The sequence below is a fragment of the Mus caroli genome, unplaced genomic scaffold, assembly GCF_978045245.1.
Source record: "Mus caroli unplaced genomic scaffold, Mus_caroli_1 scaffold_6, whole genome shotgun sequence".
Lineage (NCBI taxonomy): Eukaryota > Metazoa > Chordata > Mammalia > Rodentia > Muridae > Mus > Mus caroli.
The window spans coordinates 139,273,283-139,293,882 of NW_028227261.1; the positions used below are offsets into that span (position 1 = coordinate 139,273,283).

Consider the following 20,600-nt stretch of genomic DNA (forward strand, 5'->3'; position numbering starts at 1 on the left):
GGAGCATGCAGGGTTTGTTTTATATTTTGTCTTTGAAAATTCCTGGAGCCATGAAGGTGTTTTAACGCTCCCTGCTCTTGCTTGTAAATGGCGGGCTTGTCTTAGTCTTCTACATCCACACACTGGAAGGGTCTCTCAGCTCTGAAGAACAAGGTAGGTTTGGGTAGTGGCAGCTTACAGTACACTCCCTACACTGCCCCTTTAACTCTCCCCAAAACCCAGGAGACAGACTATTACCTCCCAGGCAGTGAAATAGAAGAACAGAAATGTCTTGTTTTCTTAACTTCTCAAGGACTTGCATCCAGGAAATGGTGGCAGGCCTGGGATTTAAATCGGACAGCTGACCTTAAGTAGAAGGTACGTCCTTCACTAAGGCCCTTAAGAATGTGTGCTCTTCCGGAACAGGCACATGTTAACTCAAGGATAACTTCTGCCACACCATTTTACTTTCAAGTGTGGCCTTTCCCTTTTGTCTTCACTTCTTCATTCCATCCGGGGACACCAGCCCCTCCCAGCTAAGGAACCCATATTAAACTAGTAAATTCCCTTTGGCAGTTTCACATCTACATTTCATCCTATGCAGGCATATGCAGATGCTGCTATCACACAGGCATATACAAAGCAATGGGTCTTTGGGGGTCATTTTTCTTACAGTCACTGCAACTTTCTGGAACTCTCTAGCTCATCTTATCTGAGGACTGCTAAATCTCCTATCATGGTTGCGTCACTCTCCTCAGTGCCATGCTCAGTTTGCTAACAAGTGCCACGAGAACAATGATAGAATTAACAAGCCTCCAGCCACGCCAGTGGAGGAGTGGGAAGCCAGCCAGCTATGAGGACCTTAGAAGAAACTTCTCTGCATCTGCTCTTGCACAATTTTCTCCTCCTTACATAGCAGGGAACTCTCAGGCCCAACAGCCCCTCTGCAACTTGTTGGTGTCATAGAGGATGGTACTTTTTGGTAGGAATGAAATGAAATTTTCTTTCAGAGGGTCTCAGATTGAAAAGCCAAACTGTTTCCAGAATCTCTGGCTCTGGTCTTTCAGAAACCCACTAACACTAGGCAAGCAAATACCAGAGAAATTCCTGCCCTGTTTTTTCTGGCAAGATATCCACACACACTACACACTACACATACACACATATCCACACACACTACACACTACACATACACACATATCCACACACACTACACACACACACATATCCACACACACTACACACTACACATACACACACACACACACACACACACACACACACACACACACACACACACACTTGCACCCAGCAACCCAGGGAAGTGGAGGAGAAAATATAGTTCAGAGTTAGTGCTCTTAGATCTAGCCCACACCCACACAATGAATAGACCCTCTCCAAGATCCCCCAGAAACACTGGCTCTCCATGAAGCTGTACAACTGCACATTCACAGCAGAATCATGACATTGCAAAAAAAAAAAAAAAAAAAAAAAAAAAAAAACAACAGACAACTGACTTGAAATCAAAGTTGTAATTTGAAGATTTAAGTGGGAAACTATCTAGTACCCTTCGTCCCTAGCCAAGGTAAGCTTTGGACAAGATTACAAGAGATACACGCTAGGTCGTACTCCAAACATTCATGCTGGCCACACACTTTATGCATGTTAGATATACTTAAAGTGTTCTACTCTACATTCCTACTCTATAAGAATTTCAAATTATTTATTTTTGGTTTTTATATGCAGCATATTTTTCCTATTCAATTTTCCTGCAAACAATTTTTTTGTGATTTTTCAAGTCTCCTATCTAGCACATTATTGCCTCAAGGAATTCTGAGTCATTTTAAAGCGGAAGTATTACCTGCTGATTACTAAATCTGGATAACTACTTTTATTCAAACTTGAAAGGGTGATTCAATATAAATTGATCACATGCACAACCTTGTTTAACACTACAATACACAGAATGCTATGCTATGATGTTCATTATTTAGCTCAAGTACATACACTGTTGGTATACATTTTCCCACACCTAGGAGTGCTAAGGTAGATTCTACTATCAACAAGGAGAGGGGCCACAGCCTGGTGGCTCAGGGCCTTGGATGACAAGCAACCAGAAATGCCAGTGTGCTTCTCTGATGTGGATAGTGATGCTATATCCAGTTTTCAGCCTCTGAAATATGATTATTCCTTTGTGGCTTCTTTATTTTTTTGTGTGTGGGAGGGAGTAAGGTGTAACCCAGGCTAACCTTGAATTTATAATCCTCTTGCTTCAGCCTCCAGGAGCGCTGGTATTACAAGCATATATCATTACACTTGACTTCCCTTGTGAACCCTTTATTTTGTGTATTTAGCATGCAGTTTTGACAGCAAAAGATGAAAAACAGCATTGGATCAGGTAAAAGGTAACACAGGCAAACATCACTCTGGATGCTGAGAAGAATCATTTCTGGTAGCTGTAATGTGCTTTCAAGGCAAACATCAGAGAAACTAGGTACAGAGAATTAGATTGGGAAAAGGTTTCCATTTTATGAAAAAGCATCAAACATCTAATGCCTGTGTTTAACAGATGGCATTTTATGACACAGGAGCTGAGGAGCAAATGCTAACATAAGAAATGAGAATCGCCTGTCCACAGCCTCTCCTCTACAGTCCTAACACCTGACATGGCATCGAGAGCGCAAGCATCAGCATCAACAGTGAGCAGCATTCTTCCTCCCTTCCCCCGGAACTGTTCCCTCCCATGAATACATCTTTACAACCATGGGAAAGAAAGAGAAGAGAGAAGAAAAATAAAATATTTCCTTTTATTTTCTTAGGCACACGAGTGATTTGGGACACCAATTTTCAAGACATTGTAACTGCTTTGCTGTTAGAATTCGGTACTGTAAATCCCAGCCACCTCTGAGAACAGTCTGCAGCAATCACTGTGCAGCTCAGACATACCAGGTCATAATTTAGTTGCAAAGTCAACAGTGTCTGTTCAATTTGTGAGTTTATTTGAACTCCTGAGTTTTAAATAGCCTACAAGAGCAATCCCTCTCCTCCATTTAAATGGCTTTTCAGCTTAAAGCAATGAACTTTAAAAATATATATCCTAAATACCTTATTAAAAAAGAAACCAGAAACATCTAATCTGAGGGTCCAGACAATAAATATTACATGGATCATTCCGAGCCTGGGAGTAGCCTTCAGCTGCAACATAATCTCAGCACCAAGGCCACCAACCCAGTTACAGTTATCTGGCTTCACAATAAACCTCTTTTTCTCTTCAATTCTCCTTTTCTGTGAATGGCACTCATCTGCCACACAGGAAGGATCTATTTGCACCAATGTGGCACACACCCAGCAGCTTTCAAGAACTGGAAAGATCAGCCTCACAGACAACAATGTAAGTCATGTAACTTCCCCAGGAAGAGTCCAAATCACCACCACGGGTTAACAGGTGTGATGCTGTGTGCGCCTACAGTGAGGGCAAACAAACTGAACTCCACAGTTTCCCCAAGGGGACACTGTATGGGCATTGGGGAAAGCCAATTGTGGGACACTAGCAGCTGGTTACAGTGCTTCAAGGGTGAGTATGGCTGACTCTGAAAATATCCATTCACTTCTGAATATAAACTGAAAATGAACATTCCAACAACAGAGACTTGATAACATGATTTTTCACCAAGAGTACAGATTTCAATTATTCACAAATCAGATGATCAAATAAAAATGACATAAGAGCACAGTAAATATAAACACAGTTTTAAAAAAGAGGTAATGCAAACTTGTCAAAGTGGCAATCTTAGGAAAAATAGACCAAAACTTTAACCAGATTGAAAACTAGGTGGACTCTAAATGAATATAAAGCAACTTTAGACTGTAGTTAACCAATGTAAGGACACCATATTTCATTTCTATGAATATGCATTTCTTGAATACATATGGCTGGAGGCAATATGTGTCCAGAGCACTGCTTGAGAACTTCTGCTGCTGTAAGCCCAGGGTACAGGACTAGAGACAGTGAACAAGATACAGCTCTGCTGCACAGATTACAGTGAATATAAATATAGCCCAGCCACCAGCCACCAGATGCACCTATCAAATGACATGGCAATAATGAACTGCTGTTTACTGGTTCCTTGGGAAGACTAAAGAAAGGAAAAACATTGCTACATTAGTACTTTAGAAATTGTCAATCCATACTATTATAAAAGTTGATGATTTATTATATAAAATTATGATTGGCAGAATACAGAAAATTATTTCTTTTGTCTTTACATATGTAATACAATTACCAGGGAACGTGTTAACATTTGGAAGAAGTTATTACAAATTACCAAAAGGTACTCATTTGGTGAAGTCGTTCAAGTTACAAATGCTAAGTAAATATAATGCACTTCAAAATACATGAATTGTAAAGCAAGCATGAAAATAGTGATCTCAAATAAAGATTCCTTTAACAAAAAATAGCCAATGAGAGACACAAGAAAAATGTTGCCAAGTTGTACTAAAAAGAATAAATCAAATATTTCTTTTATTGGGATGGTTAAACTAAAACTTAACTAAACAGACAGTAAGGACTCGGTATGTATAGTTGTTTTTCTACCGATAACAAAGGTCTGGAGGCCAGGCATGCACTGTAGACCAGCTAGCTGCCTTTCGTCACAGTTACTCTGGTCTTCTACTGCTACTCAGAGGCAGAGGGATTTATGCATCAGCAGGGGAAGGAAAACCACCTGAACTGGGCAAAAACCTTGTGTGTGAACACAATCAAATTCTTCTCTGGTGTTAAGACTAGAAAAATCTGCTTGCGCAGGATTTCTCTAGATGTCAGCAGTACCCAGGGCAAAGGTTTTACTGCCAGCGAAAGGCAGCAGAGAGAGCTCTGATAGGTTGGAACAGTCATAGAAAAGTGAAGTCCTTAACAGAAAACGTTACCTTATCAACTACAGTCTCATTTGCAACAAAATTAACTCATCATTAAGTTTGCAATTAAACTATTTTAAAAATAAAGCTGATAAATGAGTGCACGCCATACAAATCATGTTGGATTACTGTATGCTAAGTCCTAAGTGCTGTTAGCAAACACACATGCTACAAGATAAAGGATTGAGACAATTTCACATTTCAGAATTCCTGAGTCTTGTCAGGGAAAAGGAACATCAAAGCCCCAAACAAAACAGCAATAATGCAGCAGACAGCATGAATGTGGGATTTTTGTTAATGCTTATAGTTTTAAAGCTGAAAGCTATGGGGACATATATATATATATATATTTTTACTGAAACTATAAACATGATTTTAAAGCTTGTTTCTTTTTAACAAGGCGTTTTGACTAAACAAGGCCACCTGAATGACGTCAGAGATGGTAAGCCCACCATTTTATAGGAACAATAAGTTTATTTCAAAGCCTAATTATGAATATAAAAGGGGGAAATGGTTTGGTAAGAGTGCTATCGGACAGCCCTTGGATGAGGCCTAATGGGTGAAACCAATATAATCGAATAAGAATGCAGGCTCCACTTGTGAGCCACCCGCTAAATAATGTCCCTTTCACTTTGCATATTACACAGTGAAAATAAAAGGGGTCTTAAGAGCACTTCAGTCCCACAATGTAGGATTTACACTTGTACCGCAAGGTGTAAATGACCCACAGTGACATAATGCTGGATAACATTAACATACATTCAACTGAAATATAGCTATTTTCTTACAAGCAAGGAAAATTAAGCAGAGTTTTTCTGCTTGAAGCAAACAAGTGAACAATAAACAAAACAGTTTACCCTTCTGGAGAGAATGCCTAAGCAAAGAACATCCAACAAGATCCATTGAGAACTCTATACTTTTACTCATCTTTAAAGACAGATGCACACAACTATTCATGGGCTTTATAAATAAAGATACTAAACAGAAAGAAAATATTTGGGTTATTTTTCTGTTCATAAGTCCCAGCAATAAAATAATTCAAAAACACTAAAGTGCACACCTATAGGCCATTACAGGTATAACAAGGGGCAGCTAGAGCTGCATCTACATTTACATTGACAGACCCAAAAAATGATTCTTGCTTTTAGAAAATTGTGCAATTTAAAAACTAGTCAGTTTTGTTTGTGCCATAATACAACAGCACTTGTCTCTGCCATCAGGTAAGTGACTGCTAGGCCTGGACAGCGCATTAGGCTCTCAACAATCACAGTTTGTAAGAATCATACAATATTGATTCCACCTCCAGAAAACGTGAGGGTCCTCTTGTTGTAGAAGGAAGAGCCACTGGGATCCGATTGATTGCCTTTAACCAGAGAGGTTTTCAGTTCCATCTCACAAGCTACAATAGCTGCATTCAATTCCACTTGAGCGCGATGGACTACATAAAACATGAGGCCAATGCTTATAACAATCTGTGAATGAAAAGATGAGCAGTTACTGATATGATATACAACTAAAGGAAATGAATTCAATGACTATACAGTGTAAAAAGGCTTCACATGGATATTTCTTAAAAGTGACAGGTAGGAAGTCACACAGCTATTTGCTGTTAACTGAGCAACCACTGTTGAATACAATGGTAAGCTGGGCATTAAGAAAGTGGGTTTCTAAATTCTGTAACTGTTTTATTTCTCCTTAGAGAAACACGATTTACCTTCTGAAAACTCAGTAGTACCTTTCAATAGACTATGAGACAATGTAAAGAAATGACAGTGTTAGGAGAATGTGTGCTACAGGCTGTGTGAGCAAGATGCTAGACCTGTATAAGATACACTGTATTTGTGGTACCTACTAGACATAGAAGCTATGAGAAGGGGCTGGGCTAAACGTGTAGGGTAGGAGACACACACTTTGCACTGACTTTCTTCAGCATGCACCCAGTTTCTTCCTTAGTCTCAGAAGTATAAAAGAAAGAGAGAGAGGAACCAACAGGGTGTATAAGACACCCTTCTTAAGTTTCTCTATTTAAATAAAAGGAGGCCAGAGGAACAAGCCTCCTAGAGAACACAAGCTTCTCTCCCACCATTTGCTGGAGAGCAGGCTAGAAAACAGTCACAAGGTTAAGAACATCTCTTCGATAGAAATTTCTGATACTAAAGAAGACGGAGGAGTCTCCTGAGGACACAGGAGGTGAGGACAAACCAGCCTGTGTGGACAAGTGAAGACAGCTTGATTTATTTCAAGCCAAAAGTAGAGGAGGACGATGACAATGAACCAGTGGAGTTTGCGGAGAGCTGGGAAACAGGAAAGAAAGCCTGTACCTAGGAACTTCAGTATAACTCATCTCTCCGTGGTAACCGACACAGAGCACATACAAAGCAGATCACACTTGGACATATGCCACCTTCAGGAGTATTCCTCTCTCCTCTACTTCACAATCCAGCTGCACTAAATCCCTCTGAAACCACTGAGCTGTAACTAACATCAACAGACCACCCCCAAAGCACTGCTTCCATGTTTTCTACAAATGCCTGAACTAAGAATTATGTATGTCAAGTTTAAATATGCCCATTCAAACAAAAGAAGGAGTTAACAAACTGTGTCGGAAACGAGATGATTCTATAGTTTTAGGAAGTACTAACAATTACAGTTGAGCAATTTATAAAAATGGCATGAAAATATAAAGTTTCAAGTCGGGCATGGTGGCGCATGCCTTTAATCCCAGCACTGGGGAGGCAAAGGCAGACAGATTTCTGAGTTGAGGCCAGCCTGGTCTTCACTGTACTTTGAATAGACACAGATAGGAAATTACACCTACTATTCTGTAGGCACAGTACATGCAAAATTTAACATTATGTGATTAGCATGCTTATCCACACAAAGCAAGCAAAACAAAAACTTTAAGCCTAGATAAAAACTAATTCTTTGAACCAATTACAAATTTTTTTGACAGCAAAGTTTTCATACCAAGTCAAGATACAGCATTTGACTTGCAATGACTTTAAAAACAATCCCCGTGAAAGGAATCCATTTTTTTATGATTCTTTTCTTATGATTTTACAGAGGATATTCAATGCATCTGACCACGTCCATGTATTTCTGGGTGTTCACACAATTGAAACTGTCATCCAAATATAAAGAAGTATTGAAACAACTATCTAAAATGAAACAATTCTTCAACTGTGGTCAAGGAAACAGTCAGCAAAACAAAGAGCAGTGAAGCCAGACAACTCTTGGCCTTGCACTCACCTGTAAACAAAAGACAAAATATCCACTAACACTTTGTTCTGCGATGACATCTTCCATAGTCCGTAGTGTGGTACCCAAGTAAGAATTCAGAAGCTGAGTCGGTAGCAGTCCAACTGAAGACGCCATCAGATAGTTGGGTAAGGAGAGATCAGTAATCTAGGAAGTAGGTTAAAGGTAAGGATTTGTTATCAAGTGCAAAGTCACGTTTCTATAAATCTTGTCACTGCTGGTTTTTTTAGGGTAAAGATCTGAAATATGGATGAAGCACCTGAACAACTATCAAGTGAATTATGCAACCCATACTTAGAAGGAAATTAAACTTTTAATAAGAATTTACTATTCTACTCTACTATTATTGAAAGAGACATTTAGCAACTAATTTTTCTTATCTATGAGCAAAGTCCACATACAGATCAGCATGTAAAAACTTTTGTGAGTCTCTCACATCTTATTAAATAAGCATCAACATTCTTTTTTTTTTGTTTTTTGTTTGTTTGTTTGTTTTTTCGAGACAGAGTTTCTCTGTGTAGCTCTGGCTGTCCTGGAACTCACTCTGTAGACCAGGCTAGCCTCAAACTCAGAAATCCACCTGCCTCTGCCTCCCAAGTGCTGGGATTAAATGCATGCACCACCACTGCCCAGCTATCATCAACATTCTTAAGTAGCAATGGGGTGGTTATACTCTGAATGGTATACTGCAGGGTTGAGGACCCAGGGAATTACTATTTCCATCACTCTTGAAGAAGAAATCTCAACACTGTCTATTTCTTGATGTCTATGTGGTAACTGCTGTTTTCTTGTTATTAAAAAGAATTCACAAAGCCATAATTAACATGTGAAAGTCGGCATACACCTAAGAACCTGAGCAATCTTTTCCTCAAATATGGCTACATCCTGCTTACTCCTTAGCAGACAGACTCTAGCAGACCAAATGAGAACACATTTCTAAGATTAGACCATGAAGGGAAGCAGGCCTTCCATTTCCCCCTGAGGCAGGCTATGTACAGTATTGTAAAAGTAGCTCCAAGGACACGTGTGGGGACAGGACCTGATTTCTGCAGCCAAAAGCTAGGAAAGGCCTGGAACCTCCCAACAGCCACATGAGAGTGCCTGGAAGGGGCCTCCCTGCCAATCAAGCCTCAAGATGGCTGGAGGCCTGACCCACATCTAACTGTGGAACTATGAAGGAGTTATGCTCCCAACTGCACAGAGATTCCTGTCCCACAGACAACACTATTAAGTTCTAGTGATCTGTAAAACAACAAGTAATATGCATCTCAGTTATTTTAGGATAGATCACTAGAAAAGCAGCTACAGAAACAGCAAAACTTTACACTACATTCCAAATCAATCCCAGACATGTGTGTACTGCCAATAATGACATGTGTCCATCATGCTTACTACGTAGTCAGTTTTCATCTTCCCATGATACCATTTGTACTTTTTTCATTTATACAGAGGTTTTCTGACAATTTTTATATATGATTTCCTTTGTTCTTAGCTGCCCTATATTCTCAGAATGTTATTCTTTTCTTATTCCTAAGTGCTCTTTACATATAAGGACACAAGTTGGTCTATTTTACCTAGTTTTATGGTTCTGTCCCTACACCCTAAATTTTGAGTCATGGCCTCACTATGTTATCTAGATGTGCCTCAAATGCTTGTGTTCCTTGGCACCACGGTCCTCATATGAACTATAAGGTGAACAGTTCATCTTATAGAAACACATGAATATATAATCAAATGTAAGAGAACTCTACCATTTTTCTGTTCATGAAGGTTTTTTTTTTTGTGCTTCTTTCCCTAATTTTTTATTATTTTTCCTGCTTAGTTTGCCTTTTTAATATTCACCATTATGTAATTCTGGAATTTATTAATTTTAAAAGTAATGGCATGTTATTCCTTTCCTTTCCCAAGAGTAAATTTCGTTAGCATTACAAAATGGATATTCAATAGTTTATTTGCTTGTGGCTTTAGTATGAATTTCCCACCCTTCAAACATACTCATTATTGTTAAGAATTACATCTATTCTCACTACTTATTCTTACAGATTATCTTGCCATTCAAATAACTAAATTAAATTTTATAATGAATCTGGTACAGATGAAAAATCTATGTGTTATCTATCATGTATTTGTTAGTTGAATTCTAGTCATCTTGTATACTGTGAGTGTGACTGCCCCACACCACTCAGTTATTCTCGGTCTGTAAGAAAGCTGCCACTCTATTAAACTTTCTTAAACTGATTTTAAGATCCAGGATTTCAGCCACCCATAGGCAGTTGCTCTATGACAGTTATATCAATAATCATGTAGATTATAATTCCATTATTGTTAAATTAATCTACAGTCACAAATGAACAAGAGATGCAGCATCGTTGAGTTGGAAAGAATATTACAGCAACAGACTTGGTAATTCATTTATCACTGAGACATAACTGTCCATGCAAGATGCCCTGATTATTTGCTGAGAGAGACACAAAGTAAGATTCTTCAAAGAATCACATATATGGTCAAGCATACCACTACCTCAGACACAGAAATGGAGCCTTGAGAAAGATAAGTGCAGAACACTAAAGAGTAGAGTGGAATCAAAATTAGTTATGAGAGCCTAGGCCAGGGGGCAACTTTATAGAAGGAGGCAGTGCGAGGGACACAGAAGCCAAAGCATGTGCTCAGCAGGCATGGATGGGTGCAAATGAAGGCAGGTCCTCTGGGAAAAGCATCAACAGAGACACTGTGGGAGGGGAAGTCCAGACGTAATAATGACATTGGCAGGACATTCTGGATTGTTTAGTCACATGCAAGGGAATCCTGAACACTGAAGACAATCAAAGCAACCAAGATGAAACATGGAGCAGACTTGGTACAGAGAACCAAGTCACTCAAATGAAAAGAACCAAGGCCTTTGCTCACAGAAGCAGAGGGTCATCTTTAAAAGAGAAAATTGCTAAATATATACAATGGCAAAATAAGGAAAAGATGAGTGATAAAAATCCTGTGATAAAGTTAATATGCAACTTATCAATATTATATTTAAATATTGAGGAGGCTTGAGAGGAAGTTAAGAGTGACTGCTGCTCTCCCAGGAGACGGAAGCTTGGTCTCACACCAGGGTAGATCCCCAAATCCTGTAATTTCAGTTTCTGGAAATCTGATGCTCATTCTGGCTCCCACGAGCACCCACATACACACTGAACATAGGGACACACAGACATACATAAAAATAAAAAGTGTGTGTGTGTGTGTGTGAACAACTCAGTGGTTTAGAGAATGTACTGATCTTACAGAGGACCCATATTATAGTTGCCATCACCCACACTGGGCAGCTTGGGGATCCAAAGCCCTCTCTGGTCCTCTACAGGCACCTGGTACTCATGTATAAATAAATAGCAGCATATACAGAGAGGCACATACACATAATTTAAAAGATAAATCTTAAAAAATACTGAGCTTACATTCCAAAATGTCCTGATATAAAATTTCAGTCTACAGTCTTAGATGTGTCTCCAAACGGAATTCATAATTAACATTCAAAGAACATAAAAAATTCCTGTTGGGAATGATAACAGATTTCAGAAACAGGACAGATTGGACAGTTGCTTTTTACCATGACTACTGTCCAACATAAAGTCAAGGTCCATCAAAATGTAAAGGATGCAGCCTTATCATGGGGGAAAGTACCACAGCACTTCTACCTATTGTTTCCATGATGCCATCTGAGAGAAGCGAATGACGGACTTCAGATGATCACTCTGGACAGCTCTGCTAGAGAGAGCATAACATCATCACTTCCTAAGCTATTAATAAAGATAAGATTTCATCTTATTATAAAGGAGAATTTGAACAAGCCCTAATCCTAGTCAGAACCTACATTTTTCTAATCTTTGAAAAACACAAGTTCCCAGCCTCCTCTCCCAAGTCTTTGCGCACATAATTTTAAATGTCTGTTTACTTGTCTCTTCAGAGACGTAAAGATCCACGCAGGGCAGTGCACTGGGATTACCACCTACCTAGAGTACCCTAGGACCCTGGCACCACAGTTATACTCCAGATGCAAAGAACCCATGGAAATCCCAATCTAGAACATCAGTTTTAGTTGGACACTTGCTATGGTCAGTGACAGAAATTATCTAGTGAGATTTTCAGAGATTAGGAATGTCACCTGACGGACATGTGTATCTAAGCATGTTATACATCGGTAATATATACTTTTAAATACTCATTTTTATTTTATGTGTACGTATACACTATTACTTTATCTGTACATGTATGTCTGAGTTTATGTATGTGAACTACAAGTATGCAGGTGCCTGAAAAGGTCAGAGATTCCCTGGAGCTAGGGTCAGTGGCAGCTACACGCTGCCCAATGTGGGCACTGGGAACCAGGTCCTTTGTGAGAGTAGTAGCTGCCATGGGTCCAGCACTGATGATGGGTGGTAATTTCTCCAGAGTTACTGTGACTCGCCTGAAGAACAACTTAGAACTCACATTCTCCTGAGGTGGGGCATAAAATACCATCCTTGGGGAATTTGGCTCCAGAAATATAGTCATTTTTGAAGTTTACATTTCTTATACAGGGTTTTACAAATTCTAACTTAAAACACTAAAATTTATCAATATTACATGGAATAACTTGATATAGAATTAGTAAAAAGCATAAAAGTAATGTGTTCACAAAATCTCAAATTTTACCTGTAACTCTGTGAGTCTCATATTGGGTTGGGCAAACTAAACACCGCCTTACATTAGATACACTTCAAGCTTTGTGAATCAATGGTATTGTTTAGTCAATTACTATCAAGATATTATGTAAATTCTAAGTATAATATATTAGATATTATACAGAAAAATCATGAACACCTATCTTGATTTTTATTAAAGACAGAAAGCATTTAGAGTGACTATAGGTTCTACTTTTCATTTACTTATTGATATAGTATGTGCTTTCCTGCATATATACTCCATACACTTACTGTTACTGCTTCAGAAATGTTAGAGAAGAGCGAGAAGTCAAACACAGTAGGTAGTTTTCTTTTTTTTTAATTTATTTTTTTAATTAGGTATTTTCCTCATTTACATTTCTAATACTATCCCAAAAGTCCCCCATTCCCTCTCCCCCACTCCCCCCCCCCCACACACACACACTCCTACTTCTTGGCCCTGGCCTTCCCCTGTACTGGGGCATATAGAGTCAGCACGACCAATGGGCCTCTCTTTCCAGTGATGGCCAACTATCTTCTGATACATATGCAGCTAGAGACACGAGCTTCGGGGGAGACTGGTTAGTTCATATTGTTGTTCCCCCTATAGGGTTGCAGATCCCTTTAGCTCCTTGGGTACTTTCTCTAGCTCCTCCATTGGGGGCCCTGTGTTCCATCCAATAGCTGACTGTGAGCATCCACTTCTGTGTTTGCCAGGCAGGGTCCTTTCAGCAAAATCTTGCTAGAAAAGCTGGCCTGACCAGGGTAGTTTTCACTCTTAGGAAATTTTAAAGTATTTCAATTGACTTAAAGGACTGGGAAGTACCTCAGTTAGTAGATGCTCACATAGTATGCATGAAGCCATGGAGACCATCCAAACCAAGGCATAAACTGACTGTAGGTCTGCATTTGTAATCCTGGCATATATGAGATGAAGGCAGGAGGCTCTTAGGAGATCAAGGCCAACTTCCACTACATAATGAATTCAGACAAATGTCTGACACAGGAGATCATGTCTCAAAAAAGCAACAGCAAACAAAACAACCAAAAGCAAATAAACTCCCTAGGTGTCATTCCCTCGTCTGCAGATGCTTCCAGGCCTGTCCTTTGTTCCCAGTCTTGGCTGCCAAGGTCAGAACCTCACAAGTCAGTCCTACAGTAACATCCCCACTCCTCACTCTTTCAACTACAACTTGCTAAATGCACCACCAGCTCATCAGAGTCCCACTTAGTGTCTTCCTGTCCAACACGGACTGAGTCCTACAGAAACCTCTGTAAAACGCAAACCCGATCCTCAGTAAGCTCTGGCCAGTGGCTCTCAGAAGGAATGGATGCCTCAGTGTGGGTTCCATCTCATTTCTGCAGTCTAGCCTTTGACCATATATTGCTTGAGGTCAGAGTTCCAACCACATCTAATTGCTCTTAGTGCCTAGCACATCCTTGACTAGGGCAACTGCCATTCACTCCCCAAAGACTCCTGAAGGAAACTCTGAAACCCAAGACAGTATGCAAGTGCTTCCAGTGGCTGTGATGGACGGACCTTGTCCCACCACACTGGACAGCAACTGGAGATCCCACACTTGATTTGTTCCTGACCCAGAATAAATTTTGTTTATTATTCTTCTAGACCATTACAAAAAAACCTAATAAATATTAGCTGCAAATATATGCTAATTAGACGCTAATTATATCAACCTCAAAACTGGTTTGCAAATATGAACACAACAGCTGCTATTTACAATCAGTCTGAGATAAAAAAAAAAAAAGTCTACCTGTAATGAACTATGTGGAAATGCCCACCTAGCATACAGAAAACATCTTACCTAGGAAGTTACTATCAATAATATTTGCACCATATACCTAGAATGTTTGTTCCCCCTAGAATGTTCCTGTCTTAGGACTTTGACTTTGGGCTTGGACTTATTCACAGATATTTATGTGTAATATCTAGAACAGCAGTGAGTATGCAGTAAGCATCTACTAATTGCCTGCTAAATGGATACAGAATGGAAACTAAAAATTTCCATTAATAAGTTATTTCCAGTAACTTCTGTGTTAAAATTGAGATACTCTGATTAAGTTTGATAGTCCAGAGAAAACTCTTGTTACTAAAAAAAGGTAGGACTCAGGGTGAAGGTGGGGGCTGGGAGAGGTTCTACTCTTATCAGATAGAAGGTGTCAGACCTTTGATTGACTGAGGTGATTTGGCCATGTGATGCAAAAATCCACCTTCACATAACTCAAACTTCATCAGCTCTACATCCCTAAATTAGGAACCACTTCTTATGGTTCACAAGTAATCTGGAGATCAATGGTCCATTTGAGAATTTGATTAACCCATAACACTGAATCTTCCTGAGGGGTGGGGAAGGCTACAACTTGATAAAATATAGCCTCTAGAACACATGGTGAAAATTCTTTACATAGTTTCATAAATTATAGGTTTACCTTTTCTATTCATTCAACAAAAATTGGTCAATACCTTTCTCACATAAGGTCCAGCTCTAAACTGGAATTGAAAAAGGAGAGAGACAGCCGGGTGTGGTGGCGCACTCGGGAGGCAGAGGCAGGAGGATTTCTGAGTTCGAGGCCACCCTGGTCTACAAAGTGAGTTCCAGGACAGCCAGAGCTATACAGAGAAACCCTGTCTCAAAAAAAAAAAAAAAAAAAAAAAAGAAAAAGGAGAGAGACAAGGACAGCTATTTGGTCATTAAAAGTCATGGTGCAGCACATGACTACGCTGAGCAAGACGTCATAAAAATCACTTCTAACACCAACTCGTGTTAAGAAAACATAGATCAGTTAACTACAAAGCAAAGCAAAGCAAAAAACCAGCTAATTGTTTTCATGACATGTACTTTTCAAGCTTTGTAAGGAAATCTCTTTGTAAAGCATGAGGAAAATGACGTTAAAAGAGCTTTCAGACCTCTCTACTTTGATTTTTGTGTGTATGTGTGTGTGCCTTAGTCCAGGAAGAGTTATTATGACATATCCACAGTGTTATGACCTAGAGATAGATATGTGAAACGTATGCATGCATATAGCAGAGACACCAGAGAATCACAGAGCATGAAAAGACAGAAAGCACTTCAAGGAAGTAATGAAAGCCAGCTGTCTTTAATGACATAGGAGGGTTCGAGGATGTGGCTAAGATGCTATCTACCAACTTCCCCAGAATACACTATCTCCCCTGTTTCTCTGTTCTGCATGCCATGTGCAGCAAATCATTTATATTAATAAAAAATGATTTGATACATTACCTCGGGACAAGTATTATAATCTATTATCTTTGTTCCAGTCTGTCTGTATTCATAGCACAGAACAAGAATTCAAGGAAATGAAAACACTTTTTAAATAAAACACATTCCCACTAAATTCTTTAGAAAATTTTAAAAGGTCATGTTAAGTCAGTGCTCAAAACATCTGCTTTTTAAAAAGTGAGCTAAGACCTTACCTACTCTTGACCATTTACAAGTAAGAAAACTGGAGGCCAGAGTCATTCAAGAACTTCATTGTGACCACAGTAGCTGACACAGAACTAGAAGCCCTGAGAGTCCCCAGGTTAAGACTAAGATCACATTTATGGCTTTAGACATGGCCATTTTTTAAAAATTAATTGTAATAGATGTAAGTTCAATTGAGAATTATTAAATGAAACTCTTGTTGATAAGTCAAATCCTAGGGAGACACGTGGAAGGGTTCTGCATGCCATGAGCAGTTATGTCTGTGTTAAGTTACGATGGCATCTTTGACTGGCAGTATTCCAGTCAGTATGGGCTATGCTCCCTGATCTCTCACTCGCCATCAATCCCACACATGAGCAAAGTCCTTCTGTGGCTGCTTCTAACTCTAAGAGTACTCTAAACGATCCAGAGTAAAGCAGCACTGGGGAGCACACAGGTCAGGCCACAGATTAGTACACTGAGACGCAGGCTGAGTGATGCTTAATGCTTTGTACTTTTATAGATAATTATTTTGTTTTTACTTTACACTCAATGCATACCACTTCCACTTACATTGTTCTGTCTTGAGAAGATAGCATATGGTTGGGCCTCTCTTCAACTGCAACAGCAGGAGCTGTGGCTTGGTGGGTATTTTGTTGCACTGACTATAAAGCAGAAGTGGCAAACTCTTTCCGTCAAATGTGAAGTACTAAATATTTTAGGCTGTGCAGGTAAGGGTTTGTCAACACCTGAACTTTGCTGTCTTTTCTCAAAAAGAAAAAGAAAAAAGCTACAGAGAACATAATATGATGCACAAATGCCAAAGTCTGAGGTTCAGAGCATGTTGGAGCATAAGTTTGCTGACCCTAATATCTAACTCAACTCTGCACAGTCCTGTACAATGTCTGACAGGAAGGAGGTCCAACAAGATGCTTACTACCCAGGGTTTGGAAGGATAGCAGACCTCTGAGAAAGTCAGTTCTTCTTGCACCTACACTGAACCAGCCACTATCAGCCAGTTATGCTTCAACAGTCTTAACTGTAAGGTGAAGATTATAACAGATATGAACATTAAATAAGCAATGTATACATGAGAGACTGGTGCCCAGTATTTCATATAGACAATGTAGACACTATTAAACTTTTAAAAAGTGAGCACCATGTCCTGCTTTTGAAATATAGAGAACAGAAAGAAATAGTAAATAATGAGCAAACCATAACATATAATGGCTTTGTAGTAGATATTATTAAGATATGTTTTACAATGCAAAGTGTGTATCAAAAAAGTACAACTTCTTCAAGATAACTAAGTAAATGTTAAGCCAAGTCTGATTTAAGATTGTGATATTTGTCCTTTATAAAAGATTAATACTGCCGGGCAGTGGTGGCGCACGCCTTTAATCCCAGCACTTGGGAAGCAGAGGCAGGCAAATTTCTGAGTTCGAGGCCAGCCTGGTCTACAGAGTGAGTTCCAGGACAGCCAGGGCTACACAGAGAAACCCTGTCTCGAAATACCAAACCAAACCAAACCAAACAAACAAACAAAAAAGTCACAAAAGATTGATACTGTCTTAAACAACTGCTGTAGTAGAACATGAAGGGACATGCTACATGTAAATCTGCTCTGTATGGGGATGTGGCTCACAACATGTAAGACAACCCCACACACTATGCTTCCTTTAATATTTAATGTTAATAAAAATATATTTCAAATATTTAAGGTTAATGAAAATAAATTTTCCATGTACACTTGTTTAAGAGAATTATCTACAGAAAATTTTGACTTTATATTATTTTCCTTTGACCAAAGTAAAATAGTCTTTTAGGAACTCCTGTGGCACAGCCTTATGTCAGACCTGTGTGGATTGGAAATACTATTATGAATTCCATTACCCATAGAAACCACAATCATGTAGGCCTTTGAGATCAAGACCACCATTTTATTGGAAGTAACTTTAAAATGCAGGTTTTCAGGAGGACCTCACAGAGTGGCTATTACAAGAATGGTGTAAGGTGCAGGGTGCGATGGTCTGAATAGACTTATCAAAGTATTTCTTCTAGAAGATTGTAGTCTTTAAGAATTGTTTCTCCTGTACTTAGTACCAAAAGTCCTTCTTTACTGATCTAGAGTTCCTTTTAACTGGAAACTGAGAAAAGTGAAACCTGAAGTTTCTAGTAGAGACAGGATTTCATTTGATAAATTTAAATAGTGTCTACTTCTAAGGGTGCCAAGGATTAAATAAATGAAGACATCAAAAGGTGCATAGTCACTCACTATATATGATAAAGAACTAGTCAAGGGTAGATGCAATCCATTCTCAAGGGAAAGAAAACTTACCTGAGGATTCACAAAGGGAAATAATCAAATCATATTTGTATTGCAGAGTTCACTTTTCGATAAAGATGAGAGAATGTTAGCCTGAAGCAAAAAGCAGGGACATTTGGTAAAGGTCCCTGAATCACAGCAGAGGTAGTAGGCTAGACTGAAGTGTCTGTTGGAGGCAATCCTCACAGACTCGGGCTTGATTAAGACTTGGTGTGTGGACAGCATGCCAAGTGCCAGAGGCATTAAGTCTACACTAGCTGCTCTACTCTCTCCTGCTGCCACATCATCACTCTGTGGGGTCAGTTATGACCTTGTAACTTGTTCAGGCCAGGAAAAAGTGAGATCCGCTACAAAGAACCCATGAAAGTCTAGAATTAATTCACTGTTTTGAGCAACCAAGCTCAAGGCAACACAACTTGGTCATGTATTTGAACCCAGTCATTTCTTAAAGTCTTGGTACAAATGACTATTTATTGAAAAGTTGGTCAAAATTTATGTTCATCGTACATAACTGCAAAATGGTAAAAGTTGAAAGGCTGAGTGTCTGGGGATCTCAATATGAACTCTAGTTTAGAATCACGCAACATGGCGAACTGAGTCATCTAGTTCCTTTCCTTTAAAACTGTGTTCAAAGCAGGGTATGTGGACTCACAGAATACGACAGGCAACTTGCTCATGCCCATGACCGGGTAGCTTGCTCAGGCTAGGAAAAATCGAGATCACTACAAGCGGCACTTTAAAGCAGAAAATGCAGTTCCTTACTTGACAGCAACCAAGTGCAAAGCAATGGCTCTGCCAGCCCAAATCCCAGAGCTAAAACAACATACGGCAGTGGGTCCTTCCCCACAGCTAAGTTTGACACAACCCATACCAAGCAGAATAAAACTTCCCTTTTGGGCCACCGAAAACTAGAAGTTATCACTACAAACTCTAAGTCCCGAGATCACAACAATGTGCAGCGAGACCTGCAAATACAGGACTTCACCAATGGCACTACGGGGAAGGAGAGGTTTTACCTGTTTCCCAGAAGAAATGATGGGAGAGAGAAACCTAAGTACACACTTGAAGAATTTCGTTTCTTATAGCTGAAGGATCAATACTATGAAGTGATATTTTCTATTTTGAGTGTATCAAATGTTGTGTGTGAGCTTGCTAATCTCTTTCTAGCATACAAGAGAGAATTAAAGAATTATGGTTAATAATTAGAAGCAAAGGGAGCCCCTTTTCATTTTCCATATATTCAACTTTTACAACTGGCTTCTGCACCAACAATAAGATGGGCAAGGAAAAATAACGCCTTCAAAGCATTAGCTTAGTAGATACGCATGACCCTACAGCACCTACAAAAGAGGAAGCATGGATGTCACGTAGCAGGAACCCAGCAAAGACTACTTCAAGACCCGTGCTTTGTCTGACTTTTATACCTAAGTTTCTCTTTGAGCTAGGTATATTCATGGTCACTGAGAAAATGAGAAGTTAGTCTCAACAGGAGGGGGGCAGTACTTTAAAAGACTCAATAAGGAGAAAAGTAGAAAACCAAAAAGTATGCTTGGCTAGGTATGATGGGCAGGAGGCCTTGAGGGCACAATGACGTTCTAGAAGGCAAAAGGGAGAAATCAGGTTAAAGCCAACTTCACCCTACACTGTGCTTTCTCAAGCTCACAGATCCTGAGCAAGCACAGCCAACTGCTGAGGTTAAAAGGGCCTCTCCTTCGAGAAGACAGCGGAGGAGGATGTGAATCAACAGACCATATCCAGTGGCTTCCTGACCTATCCTGCCTCTGTTTGTGTTTGAGAACTGTATAGAAACACACACTGCATCAGCTGATTACATGTTGCAACTTCAGTTCTGCCTCTGGCAGGTGACTCTAAAAGTTCCAAGATAAATAAATGAGGCTTTGTTTTCTTCTATCTAAAATGGTAACAATACCCTCCTGCAATAGAATGTTTTGTTTTTTTCTCCTGATCCAGTAATGCCAAAATGAA

At 39.4% G+C, this 20,600-nt stretch overlaps 1 protein-coding gene across 2 annotated transcripts in view; it reads right to left on the reverse strand.

The window, feature by feature from the left end:
* The window catches only part of Tmem64 (transmembrane protein 64), a 42,220-nt gene that overhangs the window by 19,062 nt on the left and 2,558 nt on the right, over positions 1 to 20,600 (reverse strand). The window contains exons 2-3 of one of the 2 annotated variants that reach the window (XM_021160752.3): positions 8,143 to 8,298; positions 6,194 to 6,365 (exon numbers count right to left, since the gene is read on the reverse strand). In XM_021160752.3, coding sequence (XP_021016411.1) covers positions 6,194 to 6,365; positions 8,143 to 8,298 — 328 coding nt within the window. Of the gene's footprint in view, positions 1 to 2,766; positions 6,366 to 8,142; positions 8,299 to 20,600 lie in introns of those variants that run through there. The other variant, XM_021160753.3, reaches the window with a different exon arrangement.